The sequence below is a fragment of the Neodiprion lecontei genome, chromosome 2 (assembly GCF_021901455.1).
Source record: "Neodiprion lecontei isolate iyNeoLeco1 chromosome 2, iyNeoLeco1.1, whole genome shotgun sequence".
In the NCBI taxonomy this organism is placed as follows: domain Eukaryota; kingdom Metazoa; phylum Arthropoda; class Insecta; order Hymenoptera; family Diprionidae; genus Neodiprion; species Neodiprion lecontei.
The window spans coordinates 9,161,498-9,182,214 of NC_060261.1; the positions used below are offsets into that span (position 1 = coordinate 9,161,498).

Consider the following 20,717-nt stretch of genomic DNA (forward strand, 5'->3'; position numbering starts at 1 on the left):
CAAAAATACAAAGTTTCGGCAGTCATCGGTTATGTTACGCATACAGAAATAACGTGCCCCAAAAATAGAAAATTCTACGACCATGGGTCAAGTTTACGAAGATAATCTCATTGAAAAATACAAAATTCTAGTCACGGGTTGTGTCGTGTTTAGAAAGATTGAGGCTGTTTCGCGGCCGGCCGGCGGCGGCGCTGCGATTTGATCGAGCATTGCCAACGTAACCGACTCGTCGAAAAACACATCAGTTTCAGAATCACAGCGGACAAGTGTACCGACAAGTTAGAAGTGATGCGAGAGCTGCGCGAGAGCTTGAGGGGAATTTTGTTAAGGTAACGAGTTTATTATATCCTCTTTAACGTTATTAACACGGCGCTAACGAACTGGAACCGCAGAGTCACTCCCAGATCCCTCAGGATCATCTTGACTCGCGGCATCGCGTCACGTCGCGTCGCGTCGCAGACGTGGAAATGCTCTCTCTTCTCGTGCATCATGCGCTCAACCGGCGTGTAAGTATAAAAAGGAGATCTGGCCCCCTCCGCGCCTCTTCGTCGCCCGTCCGCTGAACTAATTCCGGCGCGTAATCTGCGGCCACCATCTCGACGGATTAGCATTTAGATAGCGCGCACCTCCGCCGCTGTGACCCTGTTTATACCCATCCAGGGATCCCCGTGAGTTCGATTTTCAGTCCCGAGGGTTTTCCCCGCTACCCTTGGACAAACACCGACCGACTCCTTCTGCATCCCCGTTCAACCCGAACGGCCGGCTCATCCCGCGGACGTTTTTTGCAATCTTGCGCAGTGGCGAATGCGCTTTTTCATTATTTTCTTTTTCTTACTCGTAGCTGATTTACGATAATTGAGATCCGGAGAGATCGAACTAAGCTCGACTTGTTGGTACTTACAGTTTGTTGTTAAACGAATTGTGTTCTCTCACGTGAGAATTTTTTTTACTTCAATTTTGATACGAGGATAAAGCAGAGACAATCAAAATAATCAGGTAGTATTTATTCTCTTTTGCCAAAAAATCATAATTGCGAATTTAACGTGTAAACTGCGATTGAAATTCAATGGCTTTGTAATATATCTAGATAGTGTAATCTTAGCACGAATGAGGTTAGAAATTTTTGGAGTTTTATGCTTACTGAACTTTGTTCAATTCTATAAATATGCCCGATTATTTTCGTGGTCGCCGCTTTGTACGCATTTAATAAGTTTACGATACGTTATGATCAAACCTTCTTGTATCTTCTAATTCGTATAATACAAGTTGTTAACATGAGCCTGAAAAAAATATCTCCCAAGTTGATGACATTTGTTCGCTATTCAGTCAAAATTTCTTGAAAATTCAGAAGCCTTCGTCATTCAAATTATTACCCATACGATGTTTTTATAAATTGAATAAGATATTTGGAAAAAAAGTACAATAAACAATTAAGAATTCATTTTCATGAAATCGCAAGAAGTTCATTAGCATTTACTTTCAGACTTTCTTTACATTTCTAAACCGTTTTAATGATTTTTAATGATTTTCAAGCAGTTTACAAGAAAATTAACTCTAATGCAGGTTCAAAGCTATCTGTTTATTTGACACTTAGGATATTTTCGATTATTTGTTGGACCGTTTCGGCTATTTGCTAACTTTGGTCGATCACATTATACTTGTTCGACAACATTAATCTTCATTCTGTATGAATATTTATAATGTCAATTTTCGGTCACAGTCTACAATGTTAGAAAGATTTTTATCGGTGACTTGTTTCTGGGTCAATCACCCATTTTTGAAGTCTGACTTGTTTCAAATGCGTTCAAAATCACTAATTCTGGTAAGTGTTTTTTTTTTACTAAATAATCTCATAAATATTTAGACTTGTGATAGCAACCCTTTTTTTCAAAAAAGTTTTACAAGTTGTTAAAAAAGTACGAATCGAATCGAACAACCATTGCATTGATCTGAAATAAATTGACGATGTTCCGGTACGTCTTATTCGAATATAAAAAATCATAGAAAGCATAATATGCACTTGAATGTTATTTACTATTACAAGAAGAGACGTCTACTTTTTTCCCCCAGTGTGTAAGAAAAATTCCCTAATCTCTCGAGAAACCCTAACTTGCGAAAGTCACGCAAATTCAAATAATTGCGCAACTTCCTACAGTTGTACCCGAGATTCAATAATATGAAATGAAAAAATTGAAGAGAAGAGAAAAGAAGAGGAAAGGAGACGAGACGAAGGAGGAGAGGCGGAGGTGAAGCGAAGTGATTCGGTCGCAAGGTAATTTGTGCTCACAGCGGGGTTGAGCAAACACGCGCCCCGGGGGAGCCAACGAAAAATTAAATAACCCGATGACTATTCACATTCTGTTTGACCGCGGAGGTTGAACGGATGCGGCCATTCCTCGACGCCGGATGACGTAGCTGGGACTCGGGGACCGCGAGGACGACGAAGTCGAGGACGAGGACGAAGACGTGGACGTGGACGAGGACGAGGACGAGGACGAGCGCCGGCCTCCTGCTGACTTATGAATACAAATAGCCGGCGTGCACCGCGCGACTTGAAGATCAGCCCCGATAAGCCTGCGCGGCTTTATCCGCTCCTCGAGTCCGAGAAGCGACTCGGTCTAAGAGCGATTCAGGCCTCGGCGGCGTCGCGACGCCGTTTGTGAAACTCCGGCGCAGGCACGCGCGCCACTTTCGAAATCCACCGTGCATACGCCGGCCATATTTGGCGCGTATCAACGCCGGCTATAGGCGTGGACATAGACACGCTATCACAGATGCGTGTAAGATACCGTGGAGAAGGACACCGTTGTTCTTATTTATTTGTTTATTTATTTCATTTCCTTTTTTTATTCTTTTTTTTTTTTTTTTTTTGATTCTTGTCGGTACGAGTTGCCGCGTAGTAATTAACCCGGTCACTTTAAGACGAAAATATTGACTTGGAATGTTTTTGTTCGAGTAAAGAAACGCGTTTTGGACGTGTTTGATAAATTTGAGAAAGATTTCATTCGTTATAGTAGCTGAGAAAAATTCTGTAACGCAGGTATTGTTAAAAAAAAAAAAAACTGTTTGAATATTGTTGGGATTACGAAAAACGAGGTACGCCTAACCATTTTGGTTATTGCAACGCAAAATCGGTTTCTTCGGCTCACTCTACCTTTTTAGATAAACAAGGCTACAACGTCAATTTATCGTTGCACAGGCATTAAATTTTCGCAACAGTTAAGAGAAAATATAGTAACGGTGATCGTAATGGGAAAGAATAGTAACGGATACTAGACTTTCTGGTAACAGCTAGAAAACCAATTTTCATTTTGTACCTAGAACTATATTTTTTGATTATGGTGAAAAAAAAAAAAAAAAATTATAGTTAAGGACTGAGCGGTGATCGGAACTAAAAATTTCTCTCAGTGCAAACTAAATAGTGGCAATCGATTCGTCAGAAGATTTGATATACCTGGCAATTATTTAATGTAAAATATATCTCGAGAAAATCGTAAAAATGAAAATCAAGACTGAATTTTACAGTGTACAAAAACCAAAAATTTAGAGCAGTTGTAACGTTTCCACGATTATTTGAACAACGATTAGGATCATTTTTATGCAGCAAATATTGGGTTTAACGAACGCATTTTTTATTACAATTCGATCTGGGATGAATACAGCAATTTTTAGTTTTGAAAAATGTATGATATGGATTTTTAACAGGTATGAAAATAGAAAAACCGATAAAAAGAAAATAGAAGAAACCGACGTCCCACTCTGAATCTTGTGTGAAAATGTTTTCAATTGGAAACGAAATGTTTTTATTTTTTTTTTCTTTCTCGTTTCATAAAAATAAATTTGGCTGTTTTTGAGGTAGGTTTAAAAAAATCATAAGATAAAAGCGAGTGATTAGATGAAGTTGAAAACTTTTTTGAAAGCTTTTCAGGGGTCGTACTAACGTAGGAAAAATCCTTGGTGAATCGTTTACCGAGTTGGCGCGGAATGTCCGATCTATACGATTGACGAGACACGTGAAACATCGATGATCGGTAATAAAAATTCGCACGAAATAGGAGAAAAAAAAAAAAGGATTGGTTTCGAAGAGGGGAAAATCTGAAAATACATATGTATACGTATATCAGGGTGTTTTAGAAAAAAAAAAAAATATATATATATATATATAATTTGCTAATTTCCGCCGTTCCACCCCCTAAAAAGTTTGTCTGTGCGAAAAGACGAACGTTCCACGTTACGTGCAATATGGCGGTCAGTTTTGATTTTTCACTCATTTACATTGCTCCACATCTCTCTATATTATTACACACAAGTATGTGACCGAGAATTAGAAAAAGAAAATTAGAGACCGACACCCGCGGAGAGAAGAAGCAGACGTATCGAGGTTGGTTCGCCTTGCAGTTAGTTCGTTGATCGTTACTCGCGTGACTTGGGCATATTTTGGTCCCCCGCATATACCGCCGGCAGTCCCCAGCTCGAAGGAATGCCATCGCTCAATCACTCCGCTCTAGCCGGCTTTTTGGTTATACTAACGAGAGATATATCCACGCCCCCCTTTTCCTTCGACTAAAAAATACAACATCCCCCCTCCCCTCCCGCGTCCTTCTTATTTTTATTTTTATTTCATTTAATTTTTTTTCACCCCCAGCGCGCTCCTGCGATTCCACCAAAGACCCCCGCCTCCTCTTTTCACAACGAGAGATACTATCTTCTGGTCATCTGTGGCTAATGTCGTGTAAAGGATGTCTCGAGTCGCGACCCGACAGACGCAATTGACAGGTCTGTGTCTGACTTTACGGCCCGAGTGTCAATTTTATTTATGGGACCGTGTCACCGGTTGTATTGACACGTTGGCTCGACATTATCGCCCGAAGAAATAATTCTGAAGCAATTGGTCGAGTTTCGATGCGATTTTCAATATTTTGTAGTTTTCATTCCCGGCTCGACCGTAATGTTCAATTTCGTTTACCTGAAAAGCGGGACGAATACGGCAGATTATTCCTTCTTTACTTTTTTTCCCTCATCTGTGTTAAAAATAGTACATTATGTAACAAGGGAATAAAGTCGATTTTTATTCCTGTCTTACGTATAAGACTTTATTTCCGACTCAACTCTGGCCGCGATGTTTATTTGAAAATTGGGACCGATTTAACTGAAAAATGTTAACTTTATGACAACTTTATGACTGAGTCGGGAATAAATAGCAATTTTCTACCGCATTTTCTCGTTTTCTCTATTTCTCTTTTTCCATTCCGAACTACATCTCTCCGCGTTATTAGGGGTGTGCAAAAGGTCTCGACGTTGCAAGCAGATGACGATACCTAACGTTGATTCTGTTCGAGACTTTGCTCTCCTGTCTCAAGCATTTCTGTATTGCACGTGGTACGAAACTGACCGATCTAGACCGAAAATAGGTTGTTCTAATCGTGGAAGTTTGTGCAAAAAATGGAAATCGATAAAGTGCACATTCGCAGTTGCATGTTGTCGCAATATTTAATCTCGGTAAAACAGCCGCGGAAGCAAAAAGACTAATTTGTTCTGCATGCGGAGAATCTGCCGTGAGTGAAAGTAGGTGTCGAGAGTGGTTTTCAAAATTTTCAAGTGGTAATTTCGATCTGTCTGACAAACCACGTTCTGGAAGACCCTATCAGCTGAAATTCGATGATTTGTAAGCACTGCTGGATCGAGACGAATATCAATCTAGTGTACAATACAGAAATGCCTAAAATAGAAACGCAAAGCCTTGAACAGAACCATCGTTGGTTATCCTCATTTACGCGCAACGCCGAGAGCTTTTGCACACATTTTTGTGATTCAAAAATGAATACTAAAAATCTACCAAAAAATATCTAGGTATTACGTAAAGATCGCAGAAGAATCTCTTTCAGTTTTCCTAACCAAAACAGATTCTTTAAATATTGTAAAACATCGGTAAAGTTAAAAAAAAAAAAAGTGTCAAAATGTCGAAAAAGGGCCTTTATTTAGCACGAAAAATGGCGCCACGAGGCCCATTTCCACGACAAACAATAAGAGCCTTAACGAAGAGTTTGAAAAATGTTCGGGACGAAATTCACCCAGAGCGACCGATTAGGTTCAAGTGGTTAACTGTCCAACGAAGAGTAGTTTTCTGCGTTCAAAAAAATCGTACGCCAACGATGAAGAAAATACAAAAACTTCCAGGACGCCTGCAAATTCCCTGACGATTCCCGGTTTTCCACATTTCCCTGACAGCCAGACACCCCGGAGGTCGCGGTCCCACGACCGGACCACCGTGGAACCTCGAAGACGAGGCGAAACGGGGCCGCTACGAGCTGCGGAACGCGCCGCCTGACCCAGAAGAAGAGAACGGGCCCCGCCCGTCCTCCGTTGGCTCTCCGTATACGCGTTGATGGCTTATCTCGCACCGCGGGAAACCTTTCAGACTCCCGTGGACAAGCCTCGGGAATATTTACCCCGGTAATAGAGCCGCACGCCTCGCGCACCCACCGCAACCTCCTTTTTTCCCACCCTTTCCCTCCCCCCCTCTCTCTCACTCTCTCTCTCTCACTCATTCTCTTTCCTTTTTCTCTTTCTATCCTCACTTGCTCAAAATCCTAGACTACTCTCAATTTGTTGACTGACAAGTCAGGATTCGTACGGTTTTTGGGGTTTTCTGAGTATTCCAGCCTCAAAATAGGATTTTTCCAATAACCTTTCGAGAAATATACACTGAGACAAATTTCATTCGGCATAGTAACTAGAAACATTCCGTAAAACAGGTATCGTTACAAAAACTGTTTGAATATTTTTGGGATTACGAAAAACAACGTACGCGTAAACATTTTTGCGCTATTGTCGATCCTTTTTTGGTACTCTACTTTTTTAGTTAAATAAGGCTTTAACGTCAATTTGTTATTTATGTATGAGATGGAATTACACATCACAGGCTTCATATTACATAAATAGATATGATTATAGACCGTCGAAGCTGCCCCCCCCCCCCCCGCCCTTAAACCAGATTAATTTGCTAACATTTTCAGAATTCAATTGAGTTGCAAAATTCTAGGGTGCAGAAGCGCAAGAAAAGAGTAAAGACCGCGGGACACGGGCGTCAGGATCCGGGGTAAAAAAGAAGGAGTTTCAAACGAGCTGGTAACGACACCAATTTAAATGATAATAACACACCTCGAGCTTGTTACACTCGCGCCTTGGAAATGATCTTGCATAATGAGAAGCGAGAAATGCCGCGCATCCTGCGAACTCAGCTACGGGTAAATAACATAACATATATTCTGTAACGTATATATATATATATAAATACTCATATGTACAAACTTAAAACCCAAAAGAGCGAAAATAAGAGCATTTAACGGCCGAATGACCGGCACCCAGTTTCCTTATTTTAATTTCAACCATTTTACGCGGCACGCGAGCTGCCAGCACTTACTTCGTGCCATTTGGCAATTTGCAAATACTCCATTTTTTCCCTTATTTTTATATTTCACTTTGTATCCGGATAACGGATTGAAAAACTTTTGTGACAAGTTTAGCCAACTTTATGGCATAAATTAGATCCAAGTGTTCGACTTTTTCATCAGGTAAACATCGGAACAATTTGTTTGCCAATGCCTTTGCCAATGCCAATGCCTTGATCCAAGTAAATTTATTACTTAGATTTTTCAAGATTGGATTTCAGTGCGCCTTACTTGAACAAATTAAATCGTTTAAATAGCACAAAGCAAATCAGGGTAAACGAATAATTTCTCATCTCAGTAATGACGAATTTAAAAACAATTCCCTTCTTTTTTTTTTTTTGATAATGAGTGTTTCTAAGGATCACTGCAACACGATAATTTATGCTGTAAAAAAATTAGGAGAAAAGCTGAATACATATTTACTTTTCTTCGCTCAAAAAACTACGAGTATAAAGAGGTTGGAGCAAAAGCTCCCCCCTCCTCTCCCCCCCCCCCCCTCTCTCTCTCTCGACGCTATTAGGGAGTTCACCTGCTCTCGAGGCAGAGGTTGGCACGAGGCGGGTAAAACCTGGAGCACGCGGGTCCTGATTAATGACCGAAATATTTCTTGAATAAACAGGAGCGATGTATGTGTACACACGGCGTACACCTTCGTACATTACAGGGGCAGCCAAACCCCCCTCGCATAATGGGAAAGACTAATTGCCGATTCGACAACAACAAAACTAGATTTAGATTAAGAGATAAGGTAAAAGTTATCCTACAATAGAGGGATATCGGTTATCCGCACATTGAAACGCGATTAGTCAATCCTCGGCGAATGGATGATATAGGCGAGGTAATTATTGAACATGATTAACCCTTCAAGTCGTGTTGCTAAGTATTGTTACCATCTATTTTACATCCATTTTTTGCGTGTTTAGAAAACTTTAAAAGCATATTTCTTTGCGGTTTTTTGCTATTTCCGATCGTATATTAACAGGTTTCCAATACTCGAGAGTAATTATTGCGATATAATGTGAACTGTTGTTGTTGGAAAAAAAATGTTTACGAATATGAAATAGGATTTCAAAAATTCGAGATGGCGGATCCAATGTGGCGGACGAAAATTTCAAATTCGATCGAATCCAAAGAAAAAACTCTGATCAGGGGATTTTGGGGTCGCTGATTACGAATCTGAAATCAAGTTTTTTAAATTCAATCAAGTTAGAAATTTTCGTCCGCCATATAGAATTTTTAAAATCCGATTTCGGATTCGTAATTAGCGAACCCGAAAGCTTGTAATTTAGGTGAAACATGTACACGTGTAGAGGGGTTCGGAAAAGTATTATTCCTTCGATTTAAAAACACTCAACAAACAAAATCTTGTCTAGCGGATACTGCGTGGATAAACAAAACTGAGCAACCAAATTTTTTCTGCACGAAACTCAATTAGGTACGTCCGAAAAAGTGACTCACACTGAGAGAAATTTTCAGTTCAATTACCGCTCAGTCCTTGACTATTTTCATTTTTTACCACGATCGAGAAATACAGTTCTAGGTAGAAAATGAAAATTAGTCTTCTAGCTGTTACCAGAAAGCCTAGTATCCGTTACTATTCTTTCTCATTACGATCACCGTTGCTATATTTTCTTGCAACCGTTGCGAAAATTTAATGCTCGTGCAACAATAACTTGACCTTAGAGCCTTATTTAACTAAAAAGGTCGAGTGAGTCTCGGAAACTGATTTTGCGTTGTAATAACCAAAAAAGGATCGACGATAGCGCAAAATGGTTACGCGTATCTCGTTTTTCGTCATTCCAACAATATTCAAACAGTTTTTTTAACGATACCTGTTTTACTGAAGTTTTCTAGTTACTGTGACAAATGAATCTTTTCTCAATGTAAGTAACGAAGTTTTCAAATTAGTGGAAAGTGACTGCGTTAAAAAAAAATAAAAAAATAATAGTGCGAAGAGTGACCGACTACCAGCCTTGTCAGAATCGTACTTACGAGAGGGAAAAAAAATCGATGAGAATCATCGAAGGAAAGTTTCGCATCGACGAATGATCCGAAGGGGCTGCAGAATCGGGGTGGTCGGAGGTCGAGGATCGGTAACAAGGACCTTCCTCCTTCCGCACACAGGGAATATCGGGAAGGTGAACGACACGGTTAGGCCTAAGGTCGATAGCGACAGGGACCTCAGTCCTTGAACCCGGCACATCGAAGGAAGTTGGGTCCGGGTGCAGATCGCGCAAGCTGTGCGTCGTCTGCTTAACCCTCTTTGCATATACATTCTGTAAGATTACTTTGCGCGGTTTACACCCTCAGCCGGCGGGCAAACTACCCCCAAGTATTCGCCTCCCTAATGTATGCGGAACTATGCTGAATTCCAAGTTCCGCACGGCGAACTCAGGGAGCTGCTGGAACCGCCCGACAAGACAACTCGAGGCGAACACGCGTGATCCTAATTAGAAGGTCCTCCCGCCTCCCGGTCCTACGACCTTACCGACCCCGGGAGCGCCAATGGGAACGGCTGCGAAAATATTCAGGGAAACGGGAACCGAGGTGACGGATTTCCCGAGGTTATGGATAACCCGTGGGTTACGGGACGCTGAAGGGTGCTGTTACTTGTCATTTTACAACACACCCACAGGCCTTGTCGAACCAAGTTTCCCACACGCCTCCACTCGATACGTAATTCGAGCTTCGTGTCCTTGTCCGGAGGTTCGTTTCTCCCTCAAGACGAGGTCGCGAATTCGTCGTCGGGCTGGGTTGATATTTTCAATTTGTAAAGTTTCCAATTTTTCAACGCCTAAGCTCGATGTGAACAAGTCGAACTTTGACGAAAAATCGAAGTTTAAAAAAAGGCTCAAAGTTCCGAATGGACAAAACTGATGCGTTTTTTTAGAGGATTTTTGTAATTTTTTTAAATTGACATGCTCGTTTTTAGAAATTGATGTTTCTTTAATCAAAAAGCTACTTCCGTCCGATATTTTTTATTTTTTCCCCACAAATATGAATTTGAAACAAATCCATGCCGCTATCCCGGTATCGCGTAGCTCAAAATTTGGTACTTGATTTGAAATCCAGAGATGATTGACAATCAAATGATACCATTCGTTATCCGGATGAATTTTACATTGAAAAATCAACTGATAAGCTCAAGGGATATTAAATTTCAGAATTAATTTTGACACGTTTGTTTCAATTCTCACTCATTGAAATTGCAATTTTCGCAAATCGGTGACACAATTTAAAAGTTAATCACAGTGTTGCAAATTGAATTGCAGTTCCGACCAATTCTTTCAAATTTTCAAGAAAAACGATTTAAAACAAGTCCGACATAGTGCGTTGAGTAAATTGTAAGAGAATGAAATTCTGTACAAGCAATAGACGGAAAAAAAAAAAATATACGACATGTGTTAGCAAAACAGAAAAAATAAAAAAAAAAAAAAAAATTCTCGCAAAGCCACACCGGAAATCGTCGGCGTCGATATAAAGGAGAGACCACACGTGTAAAAGAGTGCGGACCGGATCTACGTATAAATTCGTCGAGTAAAACCACCCGCAGTTTTTTCCCCATATATGCGTGTATATATATATATATATATATACACCAGATATACCGATTACCATAAGAGTTACGATCGAGAGAGTCGTCGGAGCGCCGTAAGTTGCCTGGGAATTATCGCATTACAGGTGAAGAAAGAAGGTGGCGTATAAGTTGTAACAGGGTTTGTAATACCGCTCATTGTTCGTCACGAACCTTGTTCTGAAAAGCCGCAGTCGCAGGTGCTGCTTCCTCGAAGAAATTAATTACGAAAAATGGGAAAAAAAAAAAAAAACAAAAAAAACTTGGAACCACACGAGAAGAAAAAAAAGGAAACAAGAAACAAAAAGAATCCCAAGGAAATTAAGGTATCGACGATAGCCATGGTTGGTTTATTTCCGAAACTTTTTTCGACTAGTATAGTATAATGATTGAAAAAAATAGAACACACAATTGGTACAATATTATACGTAATTTCAACTTGCAGAGCCGTGCGATTAATCGGTTAACCCTGAGTATCGAGTAACTTGTTTGTTCAATTGATCGAATAATCGTAGATTTGGAATGTAGATTGTTGTTTTTTTCCCACAACTGATCGGTCAATTCAGCCATCGAATTGTAGATAAATCGTGTTTCTGGATAGTAGAAATTAATCGGATGAATAGTTCTTCCGATTGATCGATTAATTCGATGGTTTTGATCGACTAGAATTATTATACAATAATTATGCGTATTTTACGAATCAAAATAACGGAGGGCCTCGGAAATGAATTCTGAATTGAAACGAAAATGCATGTGAAATAGTTTTATGCGAATTTAGAAAATAAAAAGAAATACAACGAAAAAAGAAACAGAAAAAAAAGTGAGTCTGTTATACCTAGTCGAAAATTTCGAACATCTGAAGAAAAGGAATCACACAAGTATTTTTTTTTTCTCTCCCGTACCGATGAGTGGAGTTAAAATTTCGAAAGCGCCTAATTCCGAATTATTTGGTGGTGAAACTTGAAGTAAAAAAATTCAACTTTCACGAAAAACAACAAAGTTTCTAACGGTCGGAAAGCCGATGGCTCAAAGTTCCGAAATGCAATATTCCGAAAAGTAAAGTTTCGATAGAGTACCTAAACATATTCACACTGTGTAGTTTGCTCAACGAATGGGTGTAAAAGACCAAAAAAAATGAAAAATCACAATGACCAGGATTCTGAAAATAAAAATATCGAAAATTCAAAACGTTATACAGATCAAAGTGGCGATTTTCACCAAATCAGAAATTCAACGAACTGAAAATCTTTGAGTTTTCAAATTTTTACACAATTTTCGCATTGTCGGAACTTTGAGCGTCGGGTTTCGATCTATTCGAAACTATGATTTCTTTATTTTAAGTTCAGCCAGTGGAAAAACTGAGAATTTGGCGCTTTCGGCACTCTTCGAATTCGTAATATCAACCCCGCCTCGTGCCCATGAATCGTATCTGCACGTAGTTCGGCTACGATGCAATTAATCGATTCTTAGTAAGCGGACAGGTATTATTGTAATAAGGCAGACGGCACGCGACAGAGCTACCGGTATAATCAAAGATGTATCCGCCGGTTGTGGGACGATCAATTATGCAGGGGAGCGCGTCTAGGAGAAGACGCGAGAAGACGGAGAGCCGGGGGTTCAGGGGTGAGAGTGCATCGCGCATATAAATTACGTCCACTAAAATTAACAGCGAAACACTGCGATCTCTGCTGTCCGGGAGGATCAGAGGCTGCACACGTTTAAGAGAAAGAGAGGATGTCCGGAGTTTACAAAAGTCGCATCCTTTGGTCCCTCGGGCTGACTAATTATAACCGATTCCCGGTTACACGTTGGCATATACAGACAATAAAAAACTAAACAACGTGGGTCCAAATTTCCCTCACAAAGTGAAAAGAATATGCGAGGATTTTCTTCTTTCAACAATACGTACTAATTTTCATATATTTTTATAATTTTTGATTTTTTTAAAACGAAAGAATATAAATAATAATATAGAAAAAAAAAAAAACAATTGGAACTTTCTCGTTTCGATTTTGTATCGACCGAATGCTTGTTATCTCTGGAAATTTTGTTACGACGGGAAAAATAATCGTGATTGAAGAAAATGTCTCGCGTCAACGGTGTTGCAAAGTTGTTTACAAAATTGTGAAAATTTTATAACCAAAATCTATTTGAAAAGCTTATTATTTCCAGTTTTAACCACACACATATGCATGTATATAATGTGTGAGGAAAAACAAGAGAAATTCAAACGCGGAATACTTACACGTTTGATCAAGCATACGATTGTAAATACATGTAGAAATAATAAAATAAACAAGCGACAGGTAAATAATTAAGCGGAACGTATACGCAGACCGTGGGAACTGATTTTAACTAGACAAGATGGTATATAGAATATATCTCTCCATATTATACATATGCATAATTTATAATAAATGCATATATATTTGATTATTTGAGCTGTAAAAGTGAAGGATAAAAACCTGCCCAAAGATAACTAGAAAGGGGGAAAAAAAAACCAAAAAAAAAAACGGTAGGAAAATTCAATAAATAAATAACTAAGTAAATAACTGGTTAATACAAAAGTCCAAAAATGAGTCACACAGTTACCGAAATTTCAGTTTTCCGCAGCATTTAAAATCTTCAAATTCTTTTCGCAGTACATTTGTAAGGATAAAATAGCCACGAGTGTATTTAAACGACTATGATATTCTGTATAATTAATTAATATTTGAACGACTGTGATAAAAACAAAAAAAAAACCAAAAAAAAGAAGGAGAAAGAGGTTCTTCGCCGCGGCGGAAGAATGTAAAATTATAAACACAGCACCGGCAATTTGTCAATTCTGAAACTCTCTCGTTGCATCCTGATTTGCCTTTTTTCCATTTTCTTCTATCTTGATATTTTATTTTCTCGATTATCACAAACGCAACCGAATGAAATCGTCTGATCCTCGCGTTTAGCCGACCAAATCCTGATCACGTATCGGTCGCTTCTCATACAGGCAGATTATGCATTGTTAAAATATTTCTTTCGTCCGCTTAATCGGCATGCAAAATAAACTTCCGGTTTGATTTTTTTTTTGTTTTTAATTTTTCTCATAGTTATTTCGACACAAGGAAATTTTTTCTTCTTCTAGGATATTTCAAATTTTGGCCAAATACGTCAATTGAACAAACAGAAAAATAATGACTGCATGTAATATTTTTCGACGTTATTTTTTAGCTTACGTAACGGTTTTCAAGAATATTCACATACGGATGTATGATCTTCAATAATACGTGTAACAAAAATTATTCGTAGGATAATTATCAAAATTTTATTATTGTCTGGTGAAATTAGATAAATTCTGAGTGAGAAAAAAATAAAAATAAAAATACAACTCCACCGAAAAGAGTTTGTCATTCGTGGTTTCAATTTTCATTTCTCTTTTTTTTAGTTCCTTTTCTTTCAACAGCTTGTAACCATGAACGTGAAACCGAACTTATTCGAAAATCGATAAATAAAACTGTAGTGCTCGTGTAAGAGTAAAAAAATTCACGTCCTTTTGTTTCTCTCAAATTACGAAATTCCTCCTTGCAGGACAATAAATATGGTTGAAAATAATTACCTTGTCGGAGCGTTTCTTATTTGGTGTGGTCGAGCCATTGACTGGGCCCTGAATATCGGTCTCGCTAGCCATCCTGTTGAATCGCTGCATTCGTTCGCGGACGCTCAGCTGTTCAGCCGAGGCTGTCGAAGAAGCGGGACCACCGTCCTCCTGAGTTTCAATCAATTTTCAGACTTACGCTTTCATTTGCAAAAGGTGTTTTATGTATTTCGGCGGTGAAAACAAGGCGATCGCATCCACCCTCATGGAGGAAAAAAGTGAAAGTATCAAGTTTCAAAATCGGTTCAGACCGGTGAAACTGGGTTGAAATTCTGAATTTTTTGGTGGCAAAACTTGAAGTAAAGAAATCAAACTTCGGTGTTTCGATTGGTCCGAAACCCGACGCTCAAAGTTCCGAAAGGACAAAATGCTGAGAACAAGAAAATGTAAAAATCTAAAACGTCAAACTTTCGAATGATCGAAGATTTTCAGTTCCGTAAATTTCGGACTCGGTGAAATTTCACCACTTTGATCTGTCTTTGCTCTGGACGTTGGATATTTTTATTTTCGGAATCCTGGTCGTACCGATTTTCGGTTTTTCTGATTTTTTACACCCACTCTCGTTGAGTAAGCTACGCTGTGTAAATATATTTTAATTTTCGGAAGTTTACTCCGTCGAAATTTAATGTTTCGGAATTTCGCTCTGTCGGAACTTGGATTTTCGGAACTTTGAGACGCCAGATTCTAGCCATTCGAAACTTTGTTGTTTCTTAAAAGTTTGATTTATTTACTTCAAGCTTCGCCATCACACAATTCGGAATTAGGCGCTTTCGCATGCATTGTACACATTAAAGCTGTCGCAGGACTATCTACGTAAGATATTGAAACAAGGGACACAAGCACTACAGTACTAATATTGCGCATCTAATACGGTTTAGAAAACGAAGAGAAATTTAAAAAAAAGTATTTTATATCGCATATTATTTCTCAGAAGCAGTAAACAATAATCACTGCTAAATGATGATTTTTCCGCTTTTCTCGTGTATTTGTGGGTGTAAAAAAAAGAAGACTCAGAGCACTTTCACCCGAAGCTCTTCACCCAACGTCTTGAATTCGCAAAATAATTCAATATTTACACACAAGCGATGAATCGTCGCTCTATTCATGATTCCAAATATTATATACATACACTATTTCGCAATGTTAACACGTCGTCTCAAAACGTATTCAAAATATCCAAGAGATTTTGGAAGTCAAATGAAAATCCGACACGTACGATACTGCAGGTATATATGTGTGATAAATATGTACATTGTACAAATACAATGGAGCAGTGAAGGGTGTATTATAACGGAAAGTGGAATTCGTGACCGAGGCATATATTCTACAGCGTATCTTTTTCCACCCCTCGTCGAGGAAAAAATAAAAAAAAAAAAAAAAATTAAAACAAAAGAAAATAAAATATATCCCAACAGAAGCACGTACGAACGGATCGATCGGCGCGCATGCAGCCGCATTAAACTTTGAATGAACAGAGACGAAAGCGAAGCGAGATAGACAAAAAAAAAAAAAAAAAAATGCAATCAGAAACCAGATCAACGCAGGAATAAACAAGCGGGGAAAACAGTTTTTTCATGATACTTTTCATCACCGTCTGTCGATCCTTGCGACAAATTTTGGCGATGATCCCGAAAACGTCCGAGTGAAAAATCTAAACTTGGCAATCAAATGAAAAAGTGTGGAGAGAAAAATCAGAGAAATAAATTTCTGAAAAAAAAAAAATCCTACATTTTTGTAAAAAATTAATTTATAAACTGGGGAAAGTATGATCGTTTATTTAGAAACAGTAACGAGGTGGAAAAAGTATATGTTTGTCGATGAAACATTTGAAAATTGATTAATTTCCGGTGGAACGGGAAGTTGAAATTGAACGGGATATGGAAATTTTTGTTGCTCATTATTTGACTGTAAAATACACCAAGTTTCAAATTTTTTCATTCAACCATTTTCGAACTCATCGCGCAATATTTTCTGAAAAACGTGTTTTTCGGATTCCAGAGGTTCGAAATCGTGAAAATTCGTTGAAATTAGTGAAAGTGATCGTCGACCGAAACCAATACTTGTCTTGCATCACCAATAGGTGATGAAAAGTAAAAATCGCGAGACATAAAATACGAAAAATGACTCACCCCTACGGCGGTTTCATCGTCGACGATTTTCTCGCCTTCCGGCAGGACGTTTTCCTTGTTGTTGTTCTCGATTCGAAGCTTGTCCTGACTCTTACGACGCGGAGGAATCGGCGGCGAGGACACGGACTGATTTTCCTCGACGACTTTTCCCGATCCATCATCTCCTCCCAGATCCTGCCGATCCCGAGGATCCGCCGATCCTGAAGAAGGACTCGCTGCGGCCGGTGGCGGCGGTCTGTAAGGAGGCGGCTCGCGAAGAGGCGAAAGAGGCGTCGAAGGACTGCTTGGAATCGGAAGCCCAGATTCGGTCAGGGACGAGGACGACGTCGAAGTCGAGAGCGGAGCATGTCGGTACTTTTTTTTCAGGACTAGGTACTTTTCACCCTGCGGCAGAAAAAGCGTGTTCCGATGTATGTGTTTTTTTTTTGTTTTTTTTTTTTTAATTTTCTTTTTTTGGTTCTTTTTTTCATTTGTGCCCGAACGATCATCGGATGAATAACGAAAAGATGTGCGCTATTGAAATTGATTATTTTATAAACCACACGTGTTGCTTTTTTTAAATCCTTTTGTGGTATGAGGGGGCGGGGCCGAAGTTACGAAAACGCCTAATTCCGAATTATTTGGTGGCGAAATGTGAAGTGAGGAAATGAAATTTTGAAGAAACAACAAAGTTTCGAATGGTCGGAAGCTGACGGCTAAAAGTTCCGAAATGCAAGATTCCGTTAAATAAAGTTTCGATAGATTAAAATTCGGAAAATCAGAATACATCGACACAGCTTAGTTTACTCAACGAGTCGGTGTGAAAAATCAGAATTACCAGAATTCCCAAAGAAAAAATATCGAAAATCCAAAACAAAAAAAGTTCGGAATTTCGCCGTTCCAGATTTTTAAATTATCTCATTTTCGCACTCTCGAAATTTTGACTTGTCGGAGTTACGCCCTTTCGGTATTTTGCCCTTTTTGAGCCTCTCAAATTCGCAATTTCAACCGCACCCCGATGTGAGAAAAAAATCGTGCTCATTGGTATTTGTACACAAGTGCTTGTACTACGAAAGGAACATTTGATCACAACGGAGCTTTTCAACCAACAAAAGTGTTAAAAACTCGACGACGTCTCGTTATAATTGAAACTAGTAGACGCAGAAGCATATTACAGTTATTATCAAGAATTGTAGTATCGTTAGCCGTAATCAATGGAGGCCACTACCATGAGCCTGCTTCAGATGGTAGTCCTGAGAATCTGCAGCTTTCCGCAACGCGTATTACTCGATTTTCCTCACGAGATAGGCGGGTCGCTGATCGTACCGTATTTTTGATATCTGATCAGTGATCGGTTCGAGGTGTTCGGTTGAAGGTGCGAATTACGCTGTCGCACGCGATTCTTTGTCCGCGGTGAAGTTTGCCGCGTAAAAGAACTCGCGAGTACAAAGCGCCGAGAACGAGCGTTTGTAACGTCGCGTGAGTCATGAGATACGCCGAGTAGGTGCGGTTCGTATGTTATGTATAACGTTACGAGTGTAGAGCGTCGAGTGATTTTACCTACATGCCACCCAATCGCTGTTGTACGTATAATATACATCGTTGCCGAGTTCGTTTGCTTGTGAATAAGCCGAGGGAAATTTCTAGTTCCGCTCTACAGTTCCCTTACTTCCCTTTTTATTGTTTACTTAAATACAATTAAAGGTACAAAGTAAAAGTCAATTCTGTAATCGTAACCATAAAATCTAGCGTCTGTTCTTGTGTATTCCTTTTGGTTGTGATCATTCGCGTACTGGACTTTTTTGTAACTATCGCTATGTAACTATTGATGTTGGTGTAACGATAAATTTTAAAATAAAAAAAAAAATTTTCAAGTAATACGGATATTTTTCCTGAAAGTAGATCGGGGGAATAATTTCATATTTTTAGCGACCGCGATACTGTTTTAATCGATTTAGGTTTACTGTTTTTACGATAATTTGAAGTTAAAAATATGTGTTACCTAAAGATATAGAAGTAAAACAAGCAAAGTAAAAGTTTATAATTCGAAAATGGAAAAAACGAGTATTCAAAACTGCTGTTAAATATTAGAGAAAATTTATGTACAGCTTATGGGCTAGAAAAAGAATTTTAATTCCGACACCTTTGAAAATCGACGCAAAATCGTGATACTATCTCCACAGTAATAATTAAGTTTGTTTCTATGCTTCTTTGATATCTACTAGGTACTATGAAAAAAAACATTCCAAATAATTTCCAACAACATGCCTTCTTTCTATGACGATGACCGTACGATTTGTTATTAAATTATTATCGCATCGAATGAAAAATAAAATGATTCTACCAATTCTCTAAAGATTCATGTAACCTCGTGAAAACTGTCGCAATTATTTTTTTCACCGTCACCAATATCGGTCCTAATTATCGTAGGTATTAGGGTGGTTCTTGTTTTGGTCAAGTCGAAATTTCTTCGCGCCACTCCCCAAAAGTAATCAACGAATATAGAAAAAAGAAATCTGTCTAATTCCCCGAATTTTTCCGATAACTCTAACACGCACAAAAAAGATCACTTGTAAAATTTTCGTAAATCTAACATTCATCACGTTGTCAGCGAAGAACTGTCTTAATTCTTTCGCTGATAAGAGCATTAAATTTCCTACGAAATAGTGAAAGGAATTTTTTTTTATCATATACACTTCTGAAGTAATAAACAATTTCCTTAAAAAAAATTTCAAATGGATGCAATTTTCTGTATCCAAATTGGACTGCTTGACGGGGCGCGTTAGAGTTATCGGAAAAATACCGGGATTTAGCCAGATTTTTGTCTAAATCTGTTAATTACTTTTGGGGAAGGGGGGGGGGGGGGTGGGTGGGTGAGGGCGAAGAAATTCCGACATGACGAAAATAAGAAGCACCTTGGTAGGTATAATAATCTAAAAAATGGGTTGTACCGAATCCCCGAAAACCATACCGTAAACCAATACGAGACAAATTTCATCCGCGTTAGTTTCGAATCACGCGGTTTAAAATCTGACTGTTAGAAGAAGAGGCGGCAACGCCGCTCGCGGCGCGAGAAACGCGCGTGCAACAAGTCGCTGCAGGCGTGGATGAGGAGGGGGGAGGGGGGAGGTGGAGGAAGGAAGGGCATGGGAGGAACTGTCAAGTAGCAAACGGCTCGGGGAATAACTCACCTCCTCGTTCCTGATGGTGGCCAGGGAGTTGACGTACTCTTTGAACTTGTTGCGGGCCTCGACTGAAAGCAGAATACCGAATTGTCAAGACGTTTCGGGGATCCGAGGCGAGTTTAAGAGAGTTTGCGCTGCTCGTCTTTCCCTGACGGATCGCCTCGCAGTTGCCGGTGAACAAAACTCGGCGGCGCGATGCTTCTCGAAACTCACCTCGCGTCTCGGGGTCCGTCAGGAACTTCTTGAAGTGCTTGACCAAGTCGTGGTTACGGGCCGTTCCCCCGTTGTCGAGCAAATACTTGCGAATCTCTTCGAGCGACAGCTCGCTGGGCGTCGCCATGTTGGATACTGAAGCGATCGCAGCGACGCCAAGCGGACGAATCTCTCCCTAGTCGACTCGCTCTCTGTAGTCGATAGTCGCGTGTTTTTGAATAACTACGCAAATCTAGTATTTATAAGTAGATTTTAGCGTTTGTTACTAAATTTTAAGGCTGCGGGTGATTCGAGTGCTCGAATCTAGTAAGAATCTGGTATTGATAGTCGGATTTTAACGTTTATAACCAGATTCTAACGCTCCGAGTAATCGGAGTACATACTTCGAACGCACCTGTGGAATAACAACGCGCACATTGTTTCGTAAGTTTTCCAAGCTGCCGTAGTGATTTCAAATCTCAACAAATCTGAGCTCAGATTTATGAAAAATCTATTATTCGTAAGTAGATTTTAGCGTTTGTTACTAAATTTGAACGCTGCGGGTGATTGGAGTTC

The 20,717-nt window shown here is 39.4% G+C and overlaps 1 protein-coding gene across 9 annotated transcripts in view; it reads right to left on the reverse strand.

Moving 5' to 3' along the window:
• Positions 1–20,319, reverse strand: part of LOC107219344 (ankyrin repeat domain-containing protein SOWAHB) — a 139,856-nt gene extending 119,537 nt beyond the window's left edge. For 7 of the 9 annotated variants that reach the window (XR_006903027.1, XR_006903026.1, XM_046732646.1 and 4 more), the window contains exons 1-4: positions 20,163–20,319; positions 19,956–20,017; positions 16,786–17,169; positions 14,618–14,767 (exon numbers count right to left, since the gene is read on the reverse strand). Coding sequence is in view for 7 of the 9 variants with exons in the window: in XM_046732646.1 (XP_046588602.1) it covers positions 14,618–14,767; positions 16,786–17,169; positions 19,956–20,017; positions 20,163–20,289 (723 nt within the window). In the remaining 2 variants the exon portion in view is untranslated. The remainder of the gene's footprint in view (positions 1–14,617; positions 14,768–16,785; positions 17,170–19,955; positions 20,018–20,162) is intronic. The other 2 variants (XM_046732647.1, XM_046732648.1) reach the window with 2 other exon arrangements.
• Between the last annotated feature and the right edge of the window lie 398 nt (positions 20,320–20,717).